The sequence below is a fragment of the Squalius cephalus genome, assembly GCF_949319135.1.
Source record: "Squalius cephalus genome assembly, chromosome: 15".
In the NCBI taxonomy this organism is placed as follows: Eukaryota; Metazoa; Chordata; class Actinopteri; order Cypriniformes; family Leuciscidae; genus Squalius; species Squalius cephalus.
The window spans coordinates 15,348,389-15,375,335 of NC_137136.1; the positions used below are offsets into that span (position 1 = coordinate 15,348,389).

The 26,947-nt window shown below is 37.2% G+C and overlaps 1 protein-coding gene across 1 annotated transcript in view; it reads right to left on the bottom strand.

Annotated features, from left to right (window-relative positions):
• Positions 1-22,804, bottom strand: part of znf804b (zinc finger protein 804B) — a 107,800-nt gene extending 84,996 nt beyond the window's left edge. The window contains exon 1 of the mRNA XM_079894559.1: positions 22,486-22,804. Within this exon, the coding sequence (XP_079750685.1) occupies positions 22,486-22,596 (111 nt within the window). The 5' untranslated portion in view covers positions 22,597-22,804. The remainder of the gene's footprint in view (positions 1-22,485) is intronic.
• Positions 22,805-26,947: the final 4,143 nt, after the last annotated feature.

Consider the following 26,947-nt stretch of genomic DNA (forward strand, 5'->3'; position numbering starts at 1 on the left):
AGGATTTTTTTGTTGAATAGAAAGTTCAAGAGAACAGCGTGAAAAATGATTTATTTGTAATAATGTAAAAGTTGTTACTGTCACTTTTAATCAATTAAATGTAAATTTTAAAAAAATATCTTACTGTCTCTCCAGTCTCTACAAGTGAGAAAATAAAATAAATCAACTAATCAAATAAATATATGCAAAGCTGACAAGGGCCATTGCCTGTATAGATTGCATTTCTCATCTTTTTTAGCCATGAAATTCCTCCCTTGTCACCTCACACACCTATTAAAACCACAAAGAATAGCACTCACACATAGCTGTGTGAACATGCACACACGTTTTTAGCGCTGTATACATTTTAAACTGTTTTATGTCATTTCCAGTCATTAGTTTTTCAATAAGTGAATGTTTGGAAATGGTGGAGCTTAGACCAGCTGTTGGTCTGATGCAGAGAATTAGATGAAAAACAGCAGTGGTGAGGCTGGTGAAATTGCAGGTTTAGTGAGGTCAGGAGAGCTGTGAACGAGGCATGACGCAGAGCAGGGTCTCCTGTGTACTGATAATGCGCTCGTACACCTCAGACTCGTCCTCAAGCTTTTAGACATTCATCTGGGGCTTCAGAGCGCTCTGCCTGCTAATGCATCAAAGGTGTCAATTCCTCCTCTGAGCTCCAAGGAAACATCACAAATGTATTAAAGAGAGAGAGAGAGAGAGCGAGAGAGAGAGAGACACAGTGATAGATAGATAAGAAGAGCGTATGAGAGAGAGACAGAGAAAGAACATCAAGAGTTGGCATAATGCCGGGCACTAAAATCTTCTTCCCATACTAACAACAAATACAAACTGATATAGACTGACAAGCATGTGTTTACACACACACACACACACACACACACACACACACACACACACACACACACACACACACAAAACACACATTTCCTTATTTATGTGGTTGGTTGAGGAGCATCTTATACTCACAGCATAATTAAACATTCTTTAGCGGTTCAATCCAGCATGCTAGTTTTCAGCAAAGTACAGTACAGTGTTCTCAACTACACTCCAAAAACTGGGTTATTTTTTTTCAACCAAATGCTGGGCTTGAGCCTACTATTTTTGGGGGTTATTTTTCCAATGTTGGTAGATTTTGTGTTACCCAGCTGCTGGGTTATAGTAGGTCAATCTCACTGACAACTGAAACAGTGCCCTTTTCCCCATCCTCCGACGTAACAACCCAGCAGCGGTTTTACTATAACCCAGCTGTTTAGTTACAGAGCACAGGCTTTTTACATCATCTTCAAGAAAGCAGTTCTCAGCATGACTTAATTTGCATTTCTTCTGTGAAATACAGGTACGTTTAATCTATAAAACAAATAAAGTCATTACTGTGCTGTAAGTAACTTTATTTTATGCAACAACAAACAGGGACGAGATGTCTGTCAGCTAAACGTGTGTTGCATTTAGCGTTTCTTGATTTTATTCATAAAGATATTGAATCAAATTGCTTTTAATGTTAAAATATTTCCCCAGAACTGTACACTATTTATTTATGGGCAAGTTATAAGGAGTCAATCAAGGCATATTTCTGCTATCATTAAAACCAAGGTCTGAGATTCGCCGTTCCCACACCAAACACCCCAGCTCCAGCATGAGAACCAGCACAATTATGGAAGAAAACAGATAAAAGATGCTACAATAGTTGGTAAACTTTTGTTAAAGGAGTTTAAATGTATGTTTGTTAAACGAAATTAATATTGTATACATGTTTAAACACAATGGTTGTGTAGTGTATTTTACAAAATATACTAGCATTCTTATAAAAATGAAGTAGCCTAATATAAATCAACTTATGCTGGGTTATATAAGTATGGTGGTGCATTGCTGCCACATACATATTATTTTTTTCACTCAATTGTTTTATATATATTTTTATATATATTTATATATATGAGATGTTAATGTCATTAAAATGTTTTTTTCGTAATAAGATAATGTCGTTAAAAAACAATACATATCTTCTTGATATAATGGCATATTATGTCATAAAAACGAAATGTTATAGCGAGATATTACATAGTAAAAACTACATATTTTACATGGGCCTTTATCACTTGGCTTCGATTTGTAGTGCCTGCATTAATGGACGGTTGCCAGTTTTGAAAAATAAATAAATAAACTAACTTGGTTGAACTTGACAATAAACATCAGTATTTCAAACGGTATATTTCGCCATACACAATACCCTACCATGTGTGTGTAATCTTCTATTTTAATGCGCAACATTATGTGAATGAGGCGATTACCAGCGCTGCCTGTCGCCACAGTCATGAGATGAATCTGCACACTGCTTGAGTTACTCCCAAAGGAATAACTGGAATTCACTCTTCTAATTTTATTGTTTTTATTTTAGCGGCATGTTTATTAATCTCCAATCTGTCTACAATATAATGCTATCCAATCATTACACTCAGACCCGGAGGATTTAACTCGTTTAAGATGATTAAACCAGTTATTTTTGAATAATCGACTCTGGGCTGGAAATATTTCTTTATTTGAACAACTTCAGTTTGATTTAACATTTGATGATTGTATCGGAAAGTAAAGTAAGTGCATGAAAGCAATATAAGCATTCTAATTGTAATTTGTACAGTCTTTACTCACAATTAATGTTTTATGGAATACATAACCTTGGCTAATTCTTGCTGCGCAATGTGATGTTGTTTGTATTCCATTCTTGCATTTCTTTAATGAAGAAGATGATCAGACTCTCATGTATTGTGGCCACAGGCTTGTGCGCGGAATAACAAGACAACATTTTTCCCATCATACCCGACTAATGATTATAAACTGTGGTTGATGTGTTTTGATGAAGTATCTGTGATAAACTGTACATTAATAAATCACAACAATCCTGTGCTATGGGCACTGACATTAATACAGGCTACAGCAGAAGTTATTTTTCTATATTAATTGAAACTTACACTTTTCAAACGCGGACTGTGTTAAAGGCCTATTACCCTTTTTTTTTACATCACATACAATACATATCATAATTTTGTGTTATTATGCTTTTTAATTTTTATTATTTCAAATGAAAAACATTCAATATCAGGTTGACTGACTCGGCACTGTGAAAAAACAACCCAGCAAATGGGTTAATGTATAAAGCCCAATAAGTTGGGTCAAAATAGCTCAGCATGTGTTCTGTCCAATATTTACCCAGTGCTGTATTGCCAACTAACCCAGAAATGGTTGTTTTTAATTTTAGTTTTAACGACATAGCATCAAATTATAAAGAGAAAATATATTGTTTAAACGACATAACATATTGTTATTATGGCATAACTGAGTGGAAAAATAATATGTATGTGGCAGCAATGCACCACTGTATGTAAGCAACATAACTTGCTGGGTAAGCAAGTTTAGTCCTACATTTATACAGTGTCTGCGTTAAAAACATCCCACTTTAGGTTGTTTTTAATCCAGTGTAGTGAGTTACATTGTAGGTTCTAAAGAACATTCTCAATGCATCATGTAGTTAGTCTCTAAAGAGCAAGATAGAAGTTCTTTGTTGAACTTCTTAAGGTTCTACTATGGCATCAGTTCTCAAACCTTTTGGTGTGGAAACCATTTTTTAGGTTCCACCACCATATAAAGTGTGAATCTCATCTCGGCTGTAAGATCTAACTTGAATTGGTTATTGGTTATAATAATTCAAAAAAGAGTGCTGACTCTTACTTCATACAAGTGCTAGCAAACAGTACCAGCAGTTTTCAGGCACTCAGTGATGACACTTCTGCATCTTGAACGCAAGTTGTTTTGGATAAATGCGTCTGACAAATGCATAAATATGAATATGATACTGCAAAAACACAAATACTTCTATTATACACACAATCAAATCTGTAACATAACACCACAACTCAAATTCGCCAAATTTTTAAAAGGCAAACTAGACATTTTTGGTTAGAATGCTCATTAAGTTGAGTTCACCTTTGCATTCGGACAACGTTGTTACCAACATTTACACAAGAGCAAGAGAAGCTAATCTACAGCTAAAAAAATTGTATTAAAAAAATCACTGTATTCTCCCCTGACCCTATTTGCATCCCATGTGGGGTTGGTAATTGGAACATTAAACAGCATAACATCTCTTTACCATCCACTAACAACATGAATTACAAATATTATGCTTAAATAGCCAAAGCTAAATTCATGCACGCACATATCCACACACAACCGTCCTTCACAAACAAACACACACACACACAAGCGTGATGATTAGTGATTCTATTCCATCATCAGCGCTTTTATGCTTGTCAGCGTCATAAACTGCCTCACCAGCATTTTTTTTATGTCTGAAATTCCCCTTCATAAACTCACCTGACTGACAGACATTTTTATGAGACCGTGTCTGAGGATTCTGTATCTCTCTGATTAAAATAAGAAAGAACTAAATCAGTTTACCCTTGCCTTGAGATAATTATTATACCAAGCAGGTCTTTAAAGAACCGTATAGCACAGGGGTCTGACTGATTAAAACAACCTACAGTAGAGAATCAGCTGTAAATATAATGTCATCCATATATAGATAATAGGCCTATGCAGGATGTGATCAACTGTAATCAAAGTATTTATAAGTGGGGCCTCAGGCCATGCAACTTTGTTGCACCGTCACATTATTTGTTCGGCTGTTCACTTTAAATTGGTGTCTTGACACTGTCACCTTCATTTTCCTCTTTCAAAAGGACTCTATGGCAGCTCTTAAATTTTTAAAACAAGACCAATGAATACAAACCAAATTAGAATCTACCGGCTGCCCTTGCAGGGAATGAATGTTCACAGTGGAGGAATAAAAGATTAGTGAATGCTGGAAAGGCATGACTATGCCAACACACTGTAAAAAAAAAAAAAAAAAAAAAAAAAAAAATTAATGTTTCGAAAAACAAGACCGACATACTGGTTTAAAAATTAAGTATGAAAATAGGAAAATGGCTTCTATCACTCATTATGAAAGTTTTGGCACTCAACTAACAAGGTTAAATTCAGTTCCAATCATTATAATTACTCTGCTGAGTCAAGAATTCAGCACACAAACATATATTTGCTGAGCAATGGACATGCTGAATCTAATCAGCATGTGCCGAGAGGACAGGAACATGGCAAAACTCTTTACATATTCACTCACTCAGCAAAGCCAAATGAACAGCAATCAGAGAGTGAAATTAAAATGAATCTTAAGTTTAAATAACTTAATAGAACACATCTTTAAAAAAAACACATTAAGAATTTAATAACAGTAGCATCTGAATATGTTTCCATTTGTTTCGCAATAGACAACTCCCATTAGCTATTTTTTTAATGTATAATATGACAGCATAATGCAAGTCTGCTTTGCTTTGCTTATGTAATTTTTCATTTATTTAGACCAAACAGTACAGAATTTTAAAATTAAGCATTTATTGCTATCCCTAATAAATTACAATACTGTTCCACCTTCTTTTTATCCTTTTCAAATATGTAGAAACAAATATGTGTTGCTATTTGCGGCCACATTATAGTAAACTTAAATAGTTCATTTTTAGAAGGCCAAATTGAATTTTTTTATGCAACCAGTCATTTTTTAGAGACATCAGTATTTTAACAGTGCATACACATCCAAACACACACAGATTCCACTGAATTTTAAAGCAATTTGCAAGCTTGACAGGCATATGGAGTGCCTTGCAGTAGAAACTGTGACAAACACTACTGTAAAGAAGTTATCTGACAGCAATGCAGGACAGATAATTCAAATTACAGCCTCAATATGTGACTGTGACACCGGTGCTGATGATATCAAATTAGCACTGCCCCGGGTTCTTATCTCATGCTGATTTGAATCAATGACTGCCATAAACTGCTTATAATGTGACATAACATATAATCATTCTATGCGAATATTTTGACGTACAGAATGCCTGAATGTGTCAGAGCAGGTGGTTTTTACCGTCGTCCTGGTTATTATGCGGCCACAGATGAATGTGGGAGGTGGGTGATAGGTAGTCACATCATCATGATGTGACTTTACAATACAAATTATATCGTATTACTGACACCTGCCCTGATGAGTCAGAGCGATATTGTCATATGAGCTGTTTTGGAAAATGCCACGTTTTCGGTGCAGAGTGCAGCCACATTACTGACACAATCTTCCTCGCAGAGAACATCAGCATGGAATCCACACAGAGGGCTGATGAGTAAACAAACCCACAGCTCTGAATACAAACACCTCCACATATGCGCGCGCACACACACATAGGTAATCTTAAGGGGAATGGGAGCGTGTAATCTATGGTAATGACAGCCACCCACCCTGTGTGATGGAGTGTTCCCAGGCCTGACGAACAGAGCTTCTCATCAGTCAGGATGCTCAGGCATTACTAATGGATGTGAGGGGGCAGAGAGTCACACCAGAATGATTATAAGTGCAATACTTTAGAGTGATGTGCGAACAGAAATCTTCCTCCTCATTTGTATAGGGCTCAATGATGGATGAGATGAAAACACTCATAAATTCCAGTTTGAAGAAGAAGAAAAAAGAGATCAACTTGTAATAAAGTTCTGATGCACTTTAAAGAACAACATGATGTAAATGAAGCTAAAAATACACTGATTAAGTTGGGGCACAAAATAAATGAAAGGAATACGTGTGTGTGTGTGTGTGTGTGTGTGTGTGTGTGTGTGTATACATTCTAAAAACCATGGGTTCTGTTTTGCTCATGAAAGCAGCATGCATTTATTTAAACTCATATTAACACTGCACAAGTGCACAAGTGCACAAGCAGAAGCGTAGGTGCAAGTAGAGCTTTAGCGCTCAGCCCATTTTTTCCACGCATCATGAACTAAACTCAGCAGAAAATGTCCAAAATGCACTGTAAATCTTTTTACCAGCACAAACTTTTACAACAGTGTTATCACAATACTGGAATTTCTAACCTCGATAAAATACCTTGAAAAAGGTATTAAATCACATTTTTGATACCATGAGGAAAAAATGCCACAACATTGAGAGCATCAAATATAAACACTAAAGTTAATTTTCTTTTGAACATAGTCAAAGTATTTTCTTATTAACTGAAACTCTGCTGTCTAAGATTCCATAGGCCTGATAGCTCTTAGTGGGATTTCATAATAATAATAATAATAATAATAATAATAACATCTTCGCTTGCGAGAGTTAAACCCTCCAGCTTGTGTTTTTGGAAGAAAACTGCAGGGAGAATTATGTGATAAAAGACATGGGATGCAGCAATATTAAAATTATGGCCAATACAGATATTAAAATATTAATATTACATTTTAAATGCTGCAAGAGAATTTACAGCATTATAATGTACAGAATTAAAATGATAGAGTTTTGAGATTTACTAAATATCAACCGATCTAAAAAATAAAAAACGTGAACAATGACATACCTATACAATATTGGTACCACTAAATGAATAAAATATCTGATAATCTATAAGGTACCAATTTCCCTAAAAACACTTTCTGTTGTGTTTGATGCACAAAAACAGCACGTTCTATTCAGTAAATCTGACTGAATCTACACACAAACCTAAACCAACACTTTGGCATCTGGATATTTCCACGTAGATCAATTATTACCATTTGAGTGTAAATGTGATCCCCCTCATCTTTTAAATTAGATTATAGGATTATTACAACAATTCACAATAGGCAACTTATTTATGATATGATAGCCGTAACGTAATCTGCTGTTACAGTTACACTGCTTTGCTTATGTAATGAATGAAAACATAGAATGAATGAGTGTAAACACATTGTAAAAAACATGCTTATGTAAATTGTTGCGTTCAATTCAATAGGACGATCACGCAGAATGGATTTACGCAGAAATTCATTCTGCCTGTGTTTCGTAAATAAGGCCAGATGTGTGAGGGAGAGAATTATTCAAAACTGAAAGTCTAGATGACGGCTGAGTTTTTTCTTGCCAGGTTATTTATCTTAATGAGAAAGTGGTGCATTTGAGAACAGCGCAGAGACTTATCAGATGACTGAAATGCTGAGGCACTGATGCATTATAGGTAGTTTCACCAAAAATGCTGTTTTATGCTTTTTCAGGCTGAATACCCACTGCTGCAACCGCGAGTGAATATACTGTATTGGTGCATGTTTGTATGTCTCAGAGTGAAAGCCAGGGCTGGGAGTGGATTTTGCTGTTTTTCCGGAAATTGAGTGATTTTGCCGAAGGCGGTGTGTGTACGGGGAAGTTGGACTCCTCTTGCTTGGTCATAAAAACGTAAAAACAGAGAGAAAGCAGCTGGTCTACACACACACACACACACTCAAATCACACACATTTGGTTGTAATGACTGTGTTTGGGTTTATCTGTTTGAGCCTGATGAGTGTATTGTGAATAACTGAATAGCTCATCAGAGGGAGAAAATGTGCGCAACGACGCACACATCCACATGAAGAGATCCAATCAGCACGGGCACAGACAAAAAAGGGTGAAACTCGCGTTCATTAGACTGAAGAGTGCTCAAAGATTCTCCAACTTGCTTAAATGCTCGGACTCGCCCACTCACACACACTCATACCAAAAGAGATCTATACACGCATGTAAGTGTATATCTGATTAAATATTTATGCATTGCCTTAAGCACTTTTCTCTCTAAATTAAGTTAATCAATTAAAACATAACTCCCAAAGGTATTCTAAACATGAATAATTAAAAGAATTTAAATCATATCGATTAAACATACATAAAAATAGCAGCTGCATTAAGAGAGGCAGCCTTACAGAAGTGGACTGGAGTCACGGGGGAAATTTACCAAGAGAGAATCGTGCCCACTGAGAGAGCAGTTTATCTACGTTGTTACAAATCAGGCGACAATGCAAACACATCCACTAATCAGTGCTGAACGCCATTTGCATGGTGCACTTCACCATTCTGTCCGGTTCTGTGCTACTGTAGGTTGTGGAGAATGTACAGCATGCGTTTAAGGCATCTTACTGTTTAAAATGCCGAAAGTGTGTTCACTACACTGCACGTCTGGATACGTGCCCAGTTATAATGCTCTTTCTCATTATTTTTTTCATCATTTTATAAATAACTCCTGCCATGATCAATAGAAAATGTAAACAAACATCTTTCTTGAACCTTTTTCTGTTTACCATCTGCTTTCCATAGTAGTAATTGCGCAATGTTAATTGTGCCAGGCAAATAGCCCAGAGTTTGTGAATAAGACCTAATTTGGATAGAACGGAAGCATGTTTGAACAAAGCATGACAATGTATGAAATAATAGTTTTTTTAAATTGATCTGTCTATTGGACATTTAAACAAAAAAGGTTTGCCTGTGTTTATATTATTACATACATAACATAAATTACATAATAAACATGAAAATATAATTAAAATTTAAAATATACAATTTCCCAATTTTTCGCCAAATATGATTATTTGCCATTAAAGCTGCAGTCTGCAAGTCTGGCAGATTGGGTCGACTTAGCCAAAATTTTGAATGTTTACAAATCTCATGCCCCTCCCCCACTACTAGCAAGCACCCTCCCATCGAGGTCGTGCTCGTCAGTGCGTGTGCACCAGATTTTCTGTGAATGCGTCCGTCTCTTCAGCATCGATCAACACCATGGACTCGGAGGTAGGCTGCCCTGGCTAATCTATCCATAGATAGCAATAACCGAGGAATTGGAAGCTTGTTAGTAGATTTTCTCTCCGCCATCACGCTTCGTACAATCTTCAGGCGAACTTCAGGCGTGTCGTGTGCATGTGATATTGTAACGTGCGCGAGGGACGGGGGATCTGTGGTGTGTGCACGACCTGTGATTGACAGTCAGATCGCACACCCCCCTGCGCTGATTGGACCCGATGATCCGGGAGTGGTGGATTTTTGCAAAACAAATAACACGCTCCAGGTGGAGTTAGAAGCTCGTTTTTTTTTCTAAAACCACCTTATTTATGTTGTTCTGTCAGATTATAGTGTCGATTTCACTGAATATGATCAAAAAAATGTTGTCGACGGCAGCTTTAAAAGTGGCAAAGTCAAAAAGTCATGGCTTAGTGCTATACTGCACCTGTAGATGCAAAGGGCTAAATGGGAGCTGTATGGTAAAATATTCTGTACACAGATATTATCAAAGCAGCGAGTCTGGCGGATTGTCAAGAGCTGGCTTCTGGCCACATAAGAATTCTTTTGCCTCATTATTTTGGTTATTCATGCTGTTCAGATCAAAGAACCCCCCCCCCCACACACACAAACAAACAAACACATAAACCTACCTATTCACTTTCACACTTATGCATAAGACGTTTGCACAAACAGGATGTCACCTAAATCCATTCAAGCTGTAAACAAGAGAAATATATATTGCCCCAAAGCCCAAATGCCATTCAGATACAAACTTCGTCTGGACCCTGAATATTTCTGTGGAGAGCAGAAGACAGCGACTCTTCCGACCTTCTTACTTCAAGCATGTACCGTGTCAACACACAAATGCATGCACATGTCAAAACAAAATATACACGCTTTCCTGTTTGCTTCTTGATTCCATTCAGAGGAAGTTTTCCACAGTTGTGCGCATCCTAAACATATCACTGTTTATTCTCATGGTCAGACTCTGCCACTTTCTGTTTGCCCTTGTCGACTGACCTCAGTCCAAAAACATAGAATGTAAATACATAATTAAACTGACTTAGAAATGAGGACAGAACTGAATATATAAAACACACAGACAAAAACAGACATGCAAAGAGAGAATATCACACCCTCCAGGATCCTGATGTCACCGTAACCTTGACCCCATGAGTTTGACTATGCCCGAAGCAGTGCATTGTGGTCTAGTGGATGCCTCCAAGTCAGCATGGATAAAAACTGTGAGTCATTCTCTTATCGCTGCAAACTGCTAATGTAGCCTATTATACTGCCTAATGAAAGCTGGAGGGAATCAGCAACATGTAATAAAACAACATCATAATTAAACGACTAATGAGGATACAAATATATTAAATATATGAATATTGGCCCAGTTTAGGAACTGTTGCTAGTTGAATTAGCTCACACTCGCTGCAAAGTGAGTTAGCTTTGTCCATCTGGGTCTCGCAAACTACTAAAAACAAAAACACTTGGACAAGGTTTATTTCGATCTATTTTGAACATGATGCACATATTAATTAAATGAACAAACTCTGTATTGTATATTTAACAAGTAGTTTTTAATCTTATTTGATGCCAAGACAAATATGACAAGTTCCTTGCAAGTGAGCCCCTTTCTAAAATATATTAAGGCAGGTATAATTAAAAAGCTGTGATTAAAACACACACATGTTGTGTGAGAAAAATATTAAGTGTGATATAAACCCAGGAGCACTGGAACAAAAACATGCCCGTGGAGACATTTCTTCAAAATGATATATTACAAAGCTGAGAAAAATATGTTCTAAAAAATGTTTTGCTAGCGTTCCCATTAAAGTAACACTTTATAATAACTTTCATTAATAAATCATTAACAAACATTATATAATGCTTAACAGATCATCAGTTCATTTATATTCACAAAGAAATATGAGATAATGTGCTTGTAATGTTTACTAAGAATGATCTGCTTACAAATGTCTTTAAATGTTCTATTCATATGATCATGCACTTCTTCAAATCTACAAAAGACTTTTACAGATGTTATACAATTACTAAAAGCTTTTTTGTTAATATACATTTGAATGTTAACACGTCATTAAACTTCAATTCTAATATATTACCTAATGCACTTTTTCACATTTACAAATGTACAAATGCAAAAAGTTGTTTGGTAGTTATGACTGATCCAGACAGTAAATTGAACAATATGGACCCACTTTATATTCGGTGCACAGTCACATAGAGCCGAAGCACAACCAAAACAATGTTCTTCCACAAAATGCATGCAGTTTTGTTTTTAACAGTTAGAGGGCCAACAGTACCTTTAATTAATATCTTAAATGAACATGTTAATTTTGAAAGCCATAAAAATACAGTTTGTAAAATGAATACTCCATGATTTTGGTGGTATTAACATTCAATTATATCTTGTATTTTAAATAATTGCAAGTAATTGCCTCTACAAATTTCTACAAATCAATATCCCCAAACACGACACATATTAAAAACATAAAACAATACTTTCTTTACTTTTACTTTTATTTACAGTTTATAGATCATATGCTTCTACTATGTTTTGTACAGTTCACTTCACTCACAAGGTAATAATAAAAAAATAAAAACAATTGTCAGACACCCATGTAGGGACGTCACTACACACGTTTACTATCACAGACCATAATTACAGATGTTACTGGAAGCTACAGCTACCAGTTGTGAGTCTGGTGTGTTTGGGAGGGGGAGGGGGAGGGGGGATAAAGAATTAAAGAGGGGTTAATAAGAGGCCAAAGAAATTAATTACCTGTGTTTACCTTTGTGTATTTTAATAGAATTCTTTCTTCGTCATGCTGTTCAGACAGGATTGTGATTAAGGGCACGTCTCTCACACACACACAAACAGACACACACACACACACACACACACACACACACACACACACACACACGATAAGCTTTGAGATGAGAAAAATGAGATAGAAATGGAATCAGAGTGCTAAGTGTGTTGAGCGGCAAACAGGACAGCTGTTTAAAACCTGCAATCGTGCATTCAATCTCTGCAGCAGATCATAAATCCAAGTTATGATGAATGAAGGAGCTTAATAACACAGTGTGAAGTGGGTAATGAGGAGCACTTCTAATCATATAGTTTATAATCAACAAACAGGCAGCACACATTGAAGCTACTGCCGAAACTTGTGTCACTGCAGTTCATTTGAGGGCAACCCTGTTCACTTATGCAATTAACACAAACAGGAGATTTCCTAAGAGACTGCTTGAGTGTGTTTTGATTAGATTAATAGAGACTCTCATTTAGCTGCATGACATCAGGAGAGTTTGCTTACTCTTTTCCGGTCACATTTTTCTTTATATATATGGGCAGGGCCGGGGAAGACAATCCAGTGCTCTGGGCAAAATAGGAATATGCCGCCCCCTACGTTCAAATTTTTAATAGAAAAAATGCCAATTTATCACATATTGACCTCTACTGTTGACTTAAGACAGGTGTAATGAATTAGTTGACTCACAATTTAAAAGACGGACCTTTCTTGCTTTAGCTACTGGGAAGATTACTCTTGTAATCCAATTTGTGACAGATTTGGTGCTCAAATGAAATTTCGGCCAATCCATTCAAACGATCTGTTTACATGCACATTCCGATTGATGAATCCGAACGTAGTGTTTACATGAATACTGAATAAAGTGACCGGGTTGATGTGTGCGTTATATATATATATATATATATATATATATATATATATATATATATATATATATATATATATATATATATATATATATATATATATGTGTATATATATATATATATATATATATATATATATGTGTGTGTATATATATATATATATATATATATATATATATAATCTTTTAGTTAAAACATTTGGGGTTGGTAATATTTTATATATGTTTTGCATTTTTGTAGTGTCACTATGAAAATATTAAACTGGTTACCAGCCAAATGCAAGCAATTCCATTTTATTTACTTAAAAGCCGATTTTAGAATTATAAATAATTTTGTAGCCAGACTTCCGCCATCGAATTTCCAAGCACATTTAGTCAGGATGCTTAATGGATAACAGAGCAGAGATATGGTGATTGATGAAGTAGTTAAACTGATGATAAGTGAGACTAAGATTTTGTGGTGCTTGCTGTGACAATGCAATTACTGTTCCCTGCATGTACTAATAATCACTGAAATATCTACTGAGGAAAAAGGGTTTCCTCAGAAACTTGTGCGATCTTAAAAACAGCTGCTGTGAAGTGTCCAGGGAGACAAAACGGTTTTGCTGGAGCAGGGAATGTTTGGGATTGGCCCAATAAATTGAAGTGTAGTTTATTTTGGTGTCTGCAAGAAGGAAGAGGAAAGGAAATGCATGAATATTTCTGCTATTAAGCAGCACTAGCTCTTATTCTACTGTTTTATAGGTGGTGAAAAACACAGAGAATGAGCCTTCCTCCACTCTCAAAATGTCAGAGGAATATTATTTTGTTTCCGCTGTATTAAATTTAGCCTGTTACAGCCTTATCAGCTGAATAAAATTAGCTTGCTTGTTGTACCATCACTGTATTCCTCAGCTTCTCACTTTTCTTTCTTCATCGCCCACTAAAATGCACACACAGAAAGAGAGAGAGAGAGAGACTCTCTCTGGAGAAATCTTCTAGTTCATCGAGTACATCAGCAACTGTATTGACAGTGACAGGTAGCATAACTCGTATGAAGACCTCTCTCTTTAAGTTTGTTTATTGCAGGTTACTGTGTGGCTAAATGTCAGTACACCCTGCCTGAAAAATCTCCAGGCTTTAATTAGTACTCTCAACTGATACAGTCATACAGTCACAACAACAACAACATGCATTGTGATTCACAATACAGTAATGTATCTTCACACGCAAATCAAGCATAAAAATATATAGATTTGGAAGAAAAAGAGTAAGTTGAGATGTAAGCATAGGGATACACAATATATTGGTGCTATATACATTACCACTCTTAGAAAAAGTTTCAATGTGGTTCACAGAACCCTAGTAGGGTTCTTGACTCAATTTTAAAGGATCTCTTTATGCCAAAAAAAGGTTCCATACAATGAGAAATGTCTTAAATGATTACGAGTCGATTGTCGAGTTCACGCGCATAGGTTTAGTTACATGTGATCACGCGCGTGAACTCGACAATCGACTACTGTGGACTTCGACCGAAAACTGGAAGTAAACACAGGTATGTGCGCTGGCTGGTATGTAACCCACCCAAATAAGCTTCGGTTAAAATGTGTAAGCTAGATTTATGCCTATTTTTTCACATCTTCATGGACACCACAATGATTTCCCTCGTGTGGAATATTTTTCCTTGTAATTATGTATGGTTTGCAAAAATGGCAACTGCTGCTTCTGTGTAGATGGGAGAAGTCAAGTGTATTCGCGTTGTGCACATGCTACATTATGGACAAGCATGCGCCCTTAAAATAGCATCTGAATAACGCGCCACTGACTTTAGACTAGGTTTTTCCTGGTCCGTGCAAATTGTTTTCTGGAACTGCAAAATAGCACCAGGGAACACGCCTCCTCTTTTCACTTAACCGCTCCCGGGAGCGCAAGTTCATTCCCTAATTTACCTACATGCGTCTGTCGAGGGAAAAGTCCGCTGTGCATCGGGTGCAAAATAGGAATGATACATGCGTCAGTGTACAAAGTCAATTGCGCTGGGTGCAAGATAGGGCCCTAGACCAGGTTTCAGTTGGTCAATGGTGCAGTCTATTTCAGTTGCCTCAAAATAGCAACGTGCCAACAATGCGCCAGAACACATCTCGTTTTCAGACCAGCACGCCCATGGGCGCAAATGCATTTGCTATTTAAACAACGTGGCGCAGGACGTGAAAATGATAACTGCGTCGGACTGAAACTAGCAAAAAACACTTGCATCGCGCTTGGCGCTGTATTGCGCCAGGTGTAAGATATGGCCCTTAAAGTTAATCTTTAAAAACACTAATAATAATTCATAACACTGTTAAATGTGATCTAAAGTAAATCTCTAAATTAATATAAATGTTTCATACTGTCTTGTTGTGATGCCTAAATTCACCAGTAACATTTAAGACAACTGATTTTTTAAAATATATTTATTTAGATGAAATAGTGTAGAATTTTTATATATTGTATACCAGTCGGCCATGACCTGGATATTTTTTGGTGGCACGATATATTGCCCATTGTGTTTACATAAAAATGAATGTCATCAACATTTTGGCTTTAATCCGAATGAAAGTGGAGAGCCAATTAACGTAAATGAGCCGGTAGTTCAGTAAGCGCTGTCTGCAGCTTTGTCAGCACACACTACAACAATTCTGAAGTGGTTATGCTGTTATGTTTACCTTGTTCAGAGGGGTCAGTGCACTGCATTCTGGAAAACTCATTCCTGTTGGTTGCGGTTATTATGGCCCACACAAAGTTTGTTATTTCAGGTTTTACCATCTTTCTGGCCACATTTGGTCCCCACAATGGTCCTTACAAACCTGACACATAGAGTCCAGCTCCAGCCTCTGAAGGACTCCTTCTCTCATTCTTACCCAATCGTTAGATACAACAAAAAATGTAGTCTATCAAAAGAATTGCACAACCTCCACCTTCACCTCTGACAATGTTATCCCCATGACAACAAACCCACTGTAGCAACTCACTGTTAAAATGACTGCAGTAACCGTCATCCCAACTTCACTTACACCTAGAAATTTATTTTATACAACACAAGAGCACACAGGCTCAATCATATCAGCACAAGAAAAGATACACTATCATTCAAATGTTTGTGGCTGCTGGTTGATTTTAATGTTTTTGAAACAAGGGGCCCTATTTTAACAATCTGAAACGCAAGTATCAAACGCGAAACAGAAGTAACTTTGTGGGCGGATCTTGGGCGCTGTTGCTATTATACCGGCGGGATAAATGACTCTTGCGCCCGACGCAAATCTAAAATGGGTTGGTCTGAAGTAGCTTCATTATTCATAGGTGTGGTTTGGGCGTAACGTGAAATAAACCAATCAGAGCAACATCTCACATTCCCTTTAAGAGCAGGCGCGCTTGTTCCATGGCGGATTGCTATTATAACGGCGGATTTGCCAGGGGCACGCCAGGAGCAGTTCACAGCCGAGGAGACCAATGTTCTCGTCAGGGCCGTAAAAGACAGAGAAGTGACATTGGGGATAGGAGAAACCCACCCAACTTAGCTTCGGTTAAACAGGTGTATAATAATTTGGGTAAATGTGCTATAGATACGCACTTTCATTTGACAGCAAGGAATTTGTCTCAGGTTTTCGGACACCGCCGGACTGAGATGGATCAGTGGATTGAGATGATAACTTTTAATGATTTTCTTGTTTATCAGCATTGCATACATTCCTCAAATTAAGCTTATCATTAACCATTGTTCATAGAAAAGATTGTTCTTAGAAAGATGGAGAGGAAACAAGGCACCTTAGAGACAGATGTAAACGTGTTCCTCTTCCCCCTTCTCTTTCTCTCCTCTAGACCCATTTAGAAACACTTACAGGCCATTAACAATCATTTCCTCTGATTAGAATGGCTTTTGAGTGCCTGGACAAATTGCTTTCAAACATGTTACAAAATCCTCAGGCCATTTAGACTGAGTTTGCCGGTACCCAGCAAGACCCATTCTGTCATTCTCGCCAACCTTGTTAAAACAGTGTTAGGCTGAGATACTTTGAGCTGCGTCAGCCTCAAGCACTCTCTCCCTCTCTCTCTTTCTTATTCTATCTTCCACCTCACCTTTCTTTTAATTCATTGCATAATTACAGTAAGTGAGGGCCATTAATGAACATCCAATTCTGCCTACGGTTTGAAAACAATGTGGATTCTTGTCTATTGTTACTTCCTCCCACGCTATGTCAGGATTTTTTTCGGATTAAAAGCAGAAAGACTGGAGGCACAGGAGACCGCTGCTATGTGCTGCTGTGTGCCTGCAAATGTAGGATGACCCCTTTGATTAATTATACTCTCATAAAGCATTTAATCAGTTAATCGGGCAAATTAGCTTAGCAGAAATGACCCACAAATGTGTTTAAGTGAAAAGGGTCCATCATTGTGTGTTAAGTAAAGTCTGTGCACTGTGTATTTTTCTGCACAGTAAGCCAAAAGGAGAGAGTGATTCATTAGCCTTCCTGTGTGATTAGAGTTCCCCGGCCATGTTAACGTCAGGACAAGCCAACACAAAGAGTTTCAGACAGGCAAACTCAGAGGACGGCTGTGGCCAGGCCTGGGGCTGAATATTAAAAGCCGCCTGCTACACTCCATTAGCACAGCAACAGCGCTAACGCTCCTCAAAAAGAGCTGAGCTAAGTACAGCAGTAGCCACTCATTACCACAACAGCCGGAATCATTAGTAAGCCACTTACATTGACAGACAGTGAGAAAAATAACAAATAAAGTATCAAATGAACCTTTAAACTTTCAAAATAACATATTATTATGCAAAATAATAGCAATAGCTGTAACATAACATACTGTAGCACTAAACCACATAATCACATGCCAAATGAGATATCAAAGCGTCCAGACTGAGTAGCCTATATTTGGGACGTGTTGATTTGCTTGTGCATTGAGAAGTAATCGTCCCCATATATACTGATTGACTTCCGCAATTTGGCTTCCATTGTATCATCCAGGTAATTGCTGCACATTAGTTGTGGTTGAGAAGATTCCCCCCTTTACATAGACGCTATAATGTAACAATTTCTTATTATTATAAACATTTTTGGTCCCCATGAGGAAAACAGCTTATAAATCATACTAAGTGATGTTTTTTGAAAAAGTATAAATGCAGAATGTTTTCTGTGATGGGTAGGTTTAAGGCTATGGTTAGTCTAAGTGGATAGAATATACAGTTTGTACAGTATACAAATCATTATGTCTATGTTAAGTCCCCATAAAACATGGAAAACCCAATGCGTGTGTGTGTGTGTGTGTGTGTATTTAACAGCCTCAACTCAGACACATTTAAACAAGAAACTACTACAGTACGCTCATTAGTGTGTGTTTATAGTGTGCACTTGGACAACTGCCTCTCCACATGACAGCCCTACGAGGCCAAAAGAAACTTATGAGCACCTGCTCGTTTTTGTTAATTAATTTTTTTATTTGGTACAGTGTCAAAATGCAAGTTGTGGCAACACAGATAACAGTTTCTTTGGCAGCTCTTAACTAGAAAGCACAGAGTGGAATTATATAAGTCGACTGGCAGCGGTTCAAAAGAATTCAAAATCTAATATGCAAGTAGCAGGAACAGTAAACTCAATAATCCATAACTATAGACTAGCAATAAAATATCCTTGTTAACTTAGAAGGCATTAGGTAGCCGGTGGTTTTCAAAACAGCCTGACATTTCCTGACCGTAAGGCTCATGAGTCATTAAAGGTCATCTGACTAGATAGGTAAAACATGAAATGAATAAATAATTAACATTTTAAGATATATTTAAAAATTGTAATAATATTCCAAAATATTTCAGATTTTTGAACAAATAAATGCATAAAATGCAATCATAGAGACTTAATTTAATTTAAAGACTTTGAACCAACCTAAAGCAAATAACTTCAATAATTGTTTGTTCTTCATTATGAAGAAAAAGCTTAACTAATAGCAAAAATCCAAATGATTTGTAATACAAAAATTTAAATCTAAAAACATGCTCATCATAGAAGACAATGTTTGAGTGAATTTGTTAATTTTGAATAAACCCCCCATATTCAAAGCCCACAAATCCATGAATAAATGCCACTTTATTTCAGCTGCAGCCAAAGCAAACCGTCAAACCCCTTACCTAACGCAATAGCTGCAATGTTTTAGAACTAATTAAACTCACTGCCTTCACATAAATTGTGCATTTGTGTCTCACTCATGCAGGCAGAGCTATCAACATATGCCTCTTCAGTAGTATGCATGTTTTAAAAATGTGGTGGGAGTTGGCAGTTTGGAATGCAAACTGGGTCTCTGTTGCAGCTCGACATCAAACATCCACACCACGTCATGGGCACTGGAGTGAGAGGGAATAACCCAGATACTGAGCGAGTTCAGCTTAAGATCTGCTTGGAGCCTCTCCACATAAAGTGGAGATGGAGCCCCATAAGACGAGCTTGATGGTACTGGGTGAAACACAGTGCATACGAACAGGTGTTGACTGCTGTAGCGGAAAGCTGATCCACATAAGTACTCTGGGACATCTCACTGAGACTGAGACATTCCAGTTCAATGAGTTAAACAGGAGACTCAATGATGGGGAACATTTCGGTAAGGTTTAGTTTTGTTCTTAAGGCTACACCACGGGACACAAAGGAAGTTTCAGCTGTTTTACTGTTCTAAAGAGCAGAATCTGTAGAATCTCTCTTTTATGACAATGTATGCTGGTCTGGAGAGGAGAGAAATTGGATTTAAAAAATGATCAAGGAATATATAAAAATGATATTCATACAAACAATGACTATGTGTGAATACTTCTCTTAGGATGAGCATGTTTTCATTTCTGAATTAAATTCATTTTAATATTTTCAGGATGATACAACTGTTCTAAGGGCAAGGTTAGTTATAAATGTTAGGTGGTGAGACTCACCAAAAAAAAAAGATGTTTATGAATGTTTAAAAATTATATTTATGAATGAATAATTAGTGAATTTTTTATTGATATTTTTTAAATAAAAAATCATTTCAAAACATTTCAAAAATACTTGTACTTCATAATTGATGGTTACACCTCATGACATTTTTATAAGAAACTTTTCTTTGAAAATGGTAGGCCTATAAAAGTTTTTTGGAAACATATGAAGCCACAATAAATACAAAGAGTACATTTCTAAGAACCTGGCACATCGGGTTTTAACTAGATTTTTCATTTCTTTATTGCAGACAACATTATACTATCATTAAAACAAACAACCTGCCAACTTTGCACCAGTGAGGTGCCCTCTAGTGCTGGGATAGAGAACAACTGGAGCATGACATGCTTGTTTTGAGTGTGTGCTGGTGTACAGTGTATATAGGTGAACATTATAATTACCACCAGTGTTTCTTCCTTTATAACAGACAGCACTTCCTATTACTAAACCAAAGCATATCTTTTGTTAAATGAGAGCAGTTTCCATACATATTTCCGCTTATGGAAGTTGCCATAACAGCACCTCATTTTCTTACACAAAGCACCACGTCAGAGAACGTCAAAATGAACATGTTAAAGGCATTAAGCAAAGCAAAAATGATTTATTGCATATCTGACTTTGATTGTTAATCTGGATGTGCTGCAAGACAATGGGGCCGTCAGAGCGGCTGAGAAACTCGAGCATGTCATTCTGCAGTCTGTGTGCATGCCTGCATGTGTCTAAGAGGGTGTGTGTGTGTGTGTGTGTGTGTGTGTGTGTGTGTGTGTGTCCTCCTCATGCTTTGAGTTAGAATGAACATGGCACTCTGATTTAAGCTGGAGCAAATGCAACCTTCACAACAGCTGCTCTGAAATAACCCATCAAAACCATCACCACAGACCCCAGCTTCTTTCCAATCAGCCCGCACTGTCTGTCCATCCTATGGGGCGGGCCAAAGTGGAAAACACACACACACACACACACACACATACACACACACACACACACACACACACACTTCCCTTTCTCAAGGTACATCAGGTACAAGTCTCAATTCGCGTATTTATGCCAGCCTTTGATGTGTACAAGTCTTCACAAGCATACATAATTTTCTTGACAGGAAAAAGTCTGGACCGGATGGAAAGTTTATGCACAAAACCCAGAATAGCCCAAATTAAGCATGTGAATGGAGCGGGAATAATACTGGCTGAGAGGGAAATGGCAGGTGAAACTCTGCTCTCATGTCTTGTTTCTATCTGCTCCATTATTGCTTTAAGCACTAAACATGTCCTGATATATCCTTAATTTACCTAATTATATAACCGCTAATTAGCTGCATGCTCTATTTGAAGCAACAAACAACAAAAGGAAATTTTAAAGTCATTCAAACTCTATACAACTATAATATCACATGTGGAAGAGGCCCACGAAGCCCTGCAAAGAATTCCACATACTTAAGTATGATCTGGATTTACCTGCAGTTCGGGATAAAGTAGAACTTCAAATATGACAGACATCTCAGGAAACACAGTTTTATCTGCTTTACGATGTATTCCTGCTTTACGATGTATTACGAGGCCATCAATGGATTTCAGTTGAGTGAGAGAGAGGAGAGTTAACCTAGCACCAGAATAGTGCTTGAGGTCAAAGTTTAACATACAGCTCAATTGTCTGAGCCCAACAGTGCAAGACTTGCCATCAGTCTGTTAGGAAAGCGTCAGGGGTCTGCGTTCAAACCACAAATAGGCTAAAGCCACCAATGCCTCGTAGACTCACAAGCCTGACATTTGAGATATGCAGTGATGCTTAACACATTACATACATCAAATTTATCATCCCTGCAACATAAAACTAAATGCTTTTAGGATTTTGCATTCGAATGCAGTTTACAAGTGAAGGTCATGTTGATGGCATGAGTTTCATAGATCATCAAATCCTCTCTTCACCTGTGCAATAATATTTATATTTCATTCAAAGGTGTTCCCACTTATATGGCCAACAATAAAGTATAGCCTATGCCCAGATTTTGCTTTCACATGCGTTTTATAAACATACTTTTTAACTAAGAGACCTGGAAACTAAAACACAAAACCAATCCAAACGAACAGAATATGCTAAATGAGTTGCTAATATCGAATCGTGGTGATATCGTTAATAAACAAAAACGACTATTTTACCGGTGATTCGCCTCCGCTTTTGCATAGCGGACCCCGGAAAACTCCTTTGATGCTCCGGTAGTGTCCATTGCTTAGGTGCGTGGAGCTGATCACAAGGTAGTAGCACGCCATCCGGTCCAGCGTCACCCATGAGCGGGCTACAGGGACGGCCAGGCGAGCAAGTTACTTTGGAGAAGATCTCGCAGGGGTTACACCGAGTGGAAGTAGACGGAGGACGGTCTGCGATCGCTTCAGTCAGTCCTGGACGTCGTTACGAGGACACGCCGATAAAAATACGAATCTGCAAATCGGAAACACTGTCCCACACTTCTGTCACATCCTCTGTCTGTTTTCCTCCTCAAGAAGAGACAGGCACCTGCTCTCCAGCCCAGACGGATGTTACTGGATTTTGCTCTGGAGTTGCCAGGATTGTTCAGTCCCACAGACTCAAACGTTTAGGATTGTTTATATCCAATACAAGAAACACTTCAACTGAGGTCATGTCCTCTCAAACACCCTCCGAAAAGTCACGCCTGTAGAGTGATGTAAAAAAAATAAACATTCTAGTGCTAATTCAGTAATGTGGTACTTTTAAATCTGAGTAATGTTTCGCGTGATTTCAATTGACCGGTCAACTCTCTCACGGATTTGCTCTGCTGGATGTCCGATCGCATATGCTTTTTCCCCTGTGCCGAAACGAACCGCGCTCTTAGCTGAGTCCAACTGAGTGTAAAGCAGAGGTTCCCTCTGTTTCTCTCTCTATCTCGCTCGCTCTCTCTCTCTCTCTCTCTCTCTCTCTCTCTCTCTCTCTCGATTAAGGAGGGATTTGAGGGAGAGTAATAAAGCTTTCAACTGAACGTGGGCAGTTTTTTGCGCTGCCATGCAATCAGTGCTTTAAGAAAACACCTTCATGTGCATGTAAACCCTTTACTATCTACCCATCTATCTATCTATCTATCTATCTATCTATCTATCTATCTATCTATCTATCTATCTATCTATCTATCTATCTATCTATCTATCTATCTATCTATCTATCTATCTATCGTTAACATAGGCCTACATAAACTGTACACTGATTAGGCTGTGGATGGCTACAAGAATTACAGTTTTTCCCAAATCACTTTGGCTCAATTCTCGAATGAAACTTAATATACCTTGTATACACTTTATATAACGTTAGCCTCATAGCATAATTGCCTAAGAAATAATTAATTAAAAAATGACTTAGGCAATTATGCTATGAGGCTAACGATAAGGTGTCTTTATGTACAAACATTTAAATAAATCATTTGATACAACACACTTATTGTGTACACGTCTTTACATTGTACTTGTAAAAAAATGGCTGCATGTAATTACAGCTGTAATTAAATCTAGAATTAATTACACTGTTGACCCTTCACTTACACCTTAACCCACCTACCCATACACTAAACTTGTCCCTGACCTTATCCCAACCTAATAACAGCACATTTGTTTTGCAATATAATATGAATGAGTACATGTTTTAAATGTTTATTACAGATGTGAAATCTGTATCTAAAAATCTCACAAGAGCATTCAACCTGACAAAACTGACATTCTTGTATAGTGTCAACTAAAAGGTAGAAAACATGAAATTTGTATATATTTCCATTATAAAAAAAAACCCCAAAAACAATCTAAACATTTTGACCAGTGTGGCTCACACAATGAAAAAAAAAAACACTTTTTATTTTGGGTGGCATTGGGCAATTTACTGAAACATTAACTAGGTTTTGAAGCATGAATTGAATGTTTTGGGTGAGTAATTACATTTTGCAGACAATAGAGTTCTGATGTTCAAGCAAACAGTTGTGACAGTTGAACTTACAGTTTAGAGAATGTTAATACTGTTTTGAAAAATGTGCCAAAGCAATTGAGAAAAACAATTGCAATTGAGCAATAGTTGTGGTAGTCAGCTCAGTGACAAGTAATTTCTTGTTCATTGCAAACATCAGCTATGCAAGCTACAGAAACTATTTAAAGTGCCCCTATTATGCTATTTTAAAGGTCCCTAATTTTGTTTTGGAGGTCTCCTACAACAGGTTTACATGATTCAAAGGTCAAAAAACACTTCCATTTTCTCATAATATACTGTACATTGCACATCACCTAATTTTTCAAAGACTCTAAACAACTCGTCCGAAGCGCTCCAAAGATTCAGTCTCTTTAAATCCCTCCTTTCCGCGAGCCTGCTCTGCTCTGATTGGTCAAATGGCCCAGTCTGTTATGATTGGTCTATCGCTTACAGCGCATGTCGGAAACTAAACGCCCATCACCCTAACTGAATTTCAGCTCCGGGGCCTTCCTAAAGCTCAGCGATTGTACACACTGTAAAGTAACGATTTGCCATGTCAATTAGAGCTCGAGTCCGATGATGAAACACTGGGAGAACTAGTTATTCAACGTTGTTCACGTGCAGCAAATGAAGACCGTATGTAGGCATTATGCAAATTTGTTAAATTGTTACGTGTGAATGTTATGGAAGTGAGACTGGAATAACTGACGACTCATTTTGGCAGTTCAGAATCGATTCTTTCTTTTGGGAGAGAATAACTTTATTTGTCATGCACTTTGATCTTTGAAACTTACATTCACAAACAGCTATATTACAATATCTGATTATCTGAAAAGCATAATGGGGCACTTTTTGATTAACAATCAAATGTTCATGTTACTCACTAATTAGTTGTGTAATGTTGGGTAATCTAATTTATTTTAGTGTGTCATAGCTGTAAAATGTAGCCTTTGCTCAACAAATGGGATAAAATCTACACAGGCAAATTGCATATTATTACCTCAATTTTATTAAATAGATTTATTGTTTTTACAGTGTATTTGCCTGAAGAGATAACCATAGCAACTGTACACCACTCAATCATTATCAGAAGAAACAGATAAAACAGTATCATTTTCACTTTATCACTTTAAATTTTCATAAAATATATTATAAAATTGATAGGGTTTTGTTTAAAAATTGTAATGACAGGCTAGTTATGCTAAAAAGACCATTTAAGGTGACCTTCAACAGATAGCTTGCTGAAAAATTCTTATTAAATTCCATTTATATTCCATTTAAAAATGTCAGTCCTCCTGAAAGTCATTGTATAAACTGCACACTGCCTGATCAGACCCTTAAAAAATGACTTTTGTTGGTGTAACCTAATGCATCCACCCAGGCTGATTCAGTCATAAAAAATAGGCCTAGTATTTTTGGCTCGAATAAAACCTTTCAATTATGACGTTACAACAGGAAGCACATTTTTAGGTTACTTGACAACGAACTTGGCAACTGCACTACAATAAACTGCCATTTAAAATGAGTACTCTCTTGGATTTGCTACAGTAGAAAATTAAAGTCATTTAAAACCATTGGAAAAAGTAATAAGAAGTGTAATGTTGGCCGCAGGGAGAGCTGACTGGTACTGTCCACTGACTGTGGTGCTGAAATCAGAGAATCTCCTCAGGATGAGAGAAACCCTGAAACGATTCATTATACTTAGGGGTAATGAAAGCTATACCTTTTTTTGGCCGGAGGTCTGGAATATAGATGCAAGTCAGCAAGTCTTGACTTCAATAGACTATACTGTGCCATCAGGCAAGGATAATTGCTCATTACGTTCCCTTAAAAATGGTTGAATCGATCATAATGAGCTTTTGTGGAGGTGATGTTTTTTAGCATGCAGACTCAAGACTCTCTCATTCAACAATACTTGGAATACCCCCCAATTGGCATTGGTTTAGTTAAACAAGGTTTTATTGTATCGTATCTACCAGATATCACTTGTTTGTATTTGCACAGGAAGCATTTCTTTTTCTTGCAGATTACGTTCTAAATTACATGCTTACCATCTGTTGATCACAACAGTCTTATTTGTGAACTTCACAAGTCACTGTGGATAAGAGCATCTGCTAAACGCTTTAAATGTAAATGCAACACTATTCAATTCTCTCTTGCTCACTCTCTCTCCAATAAAACAAAATTTTGTGCAAGTATACGACACAAATGTGTTATCATCGTGCACAGGAGTCGCTGAAGTTGCTGTGTAGTTTAGCAGCACTCTGAACTGCTGATGTGCCATTATCTTCAGGGTGAAAATTCTTTTGTGTATATTTCAAAAAGAAGAAATACCAAATACCAATTTCTCATCATGAAAATATGCCTATGCAATCATTACGAAGCAAAGACTTGTCTGTCATTTAAAAGACAAAAAGGCTCTTTGAATTGTATTCAGGAGTTACTGGATATCTAATCTTTCTAAGTTTTGCCCCCAGCTGGGGTTTTCGTCTCTTATTCTTTAATTCTCATCCAACCCCTTCACTCTAGCTGCTCTCTTTTTCCTGTCACTTTTTCATATATCCTGATGGAATTATGAAATATTAAACAGACTTTTTTGGTCCATATTCCTGTATTTCTTCAGTTGCTTTATGTGTTTCTCACTGCGAGGCAAAAAGGAGA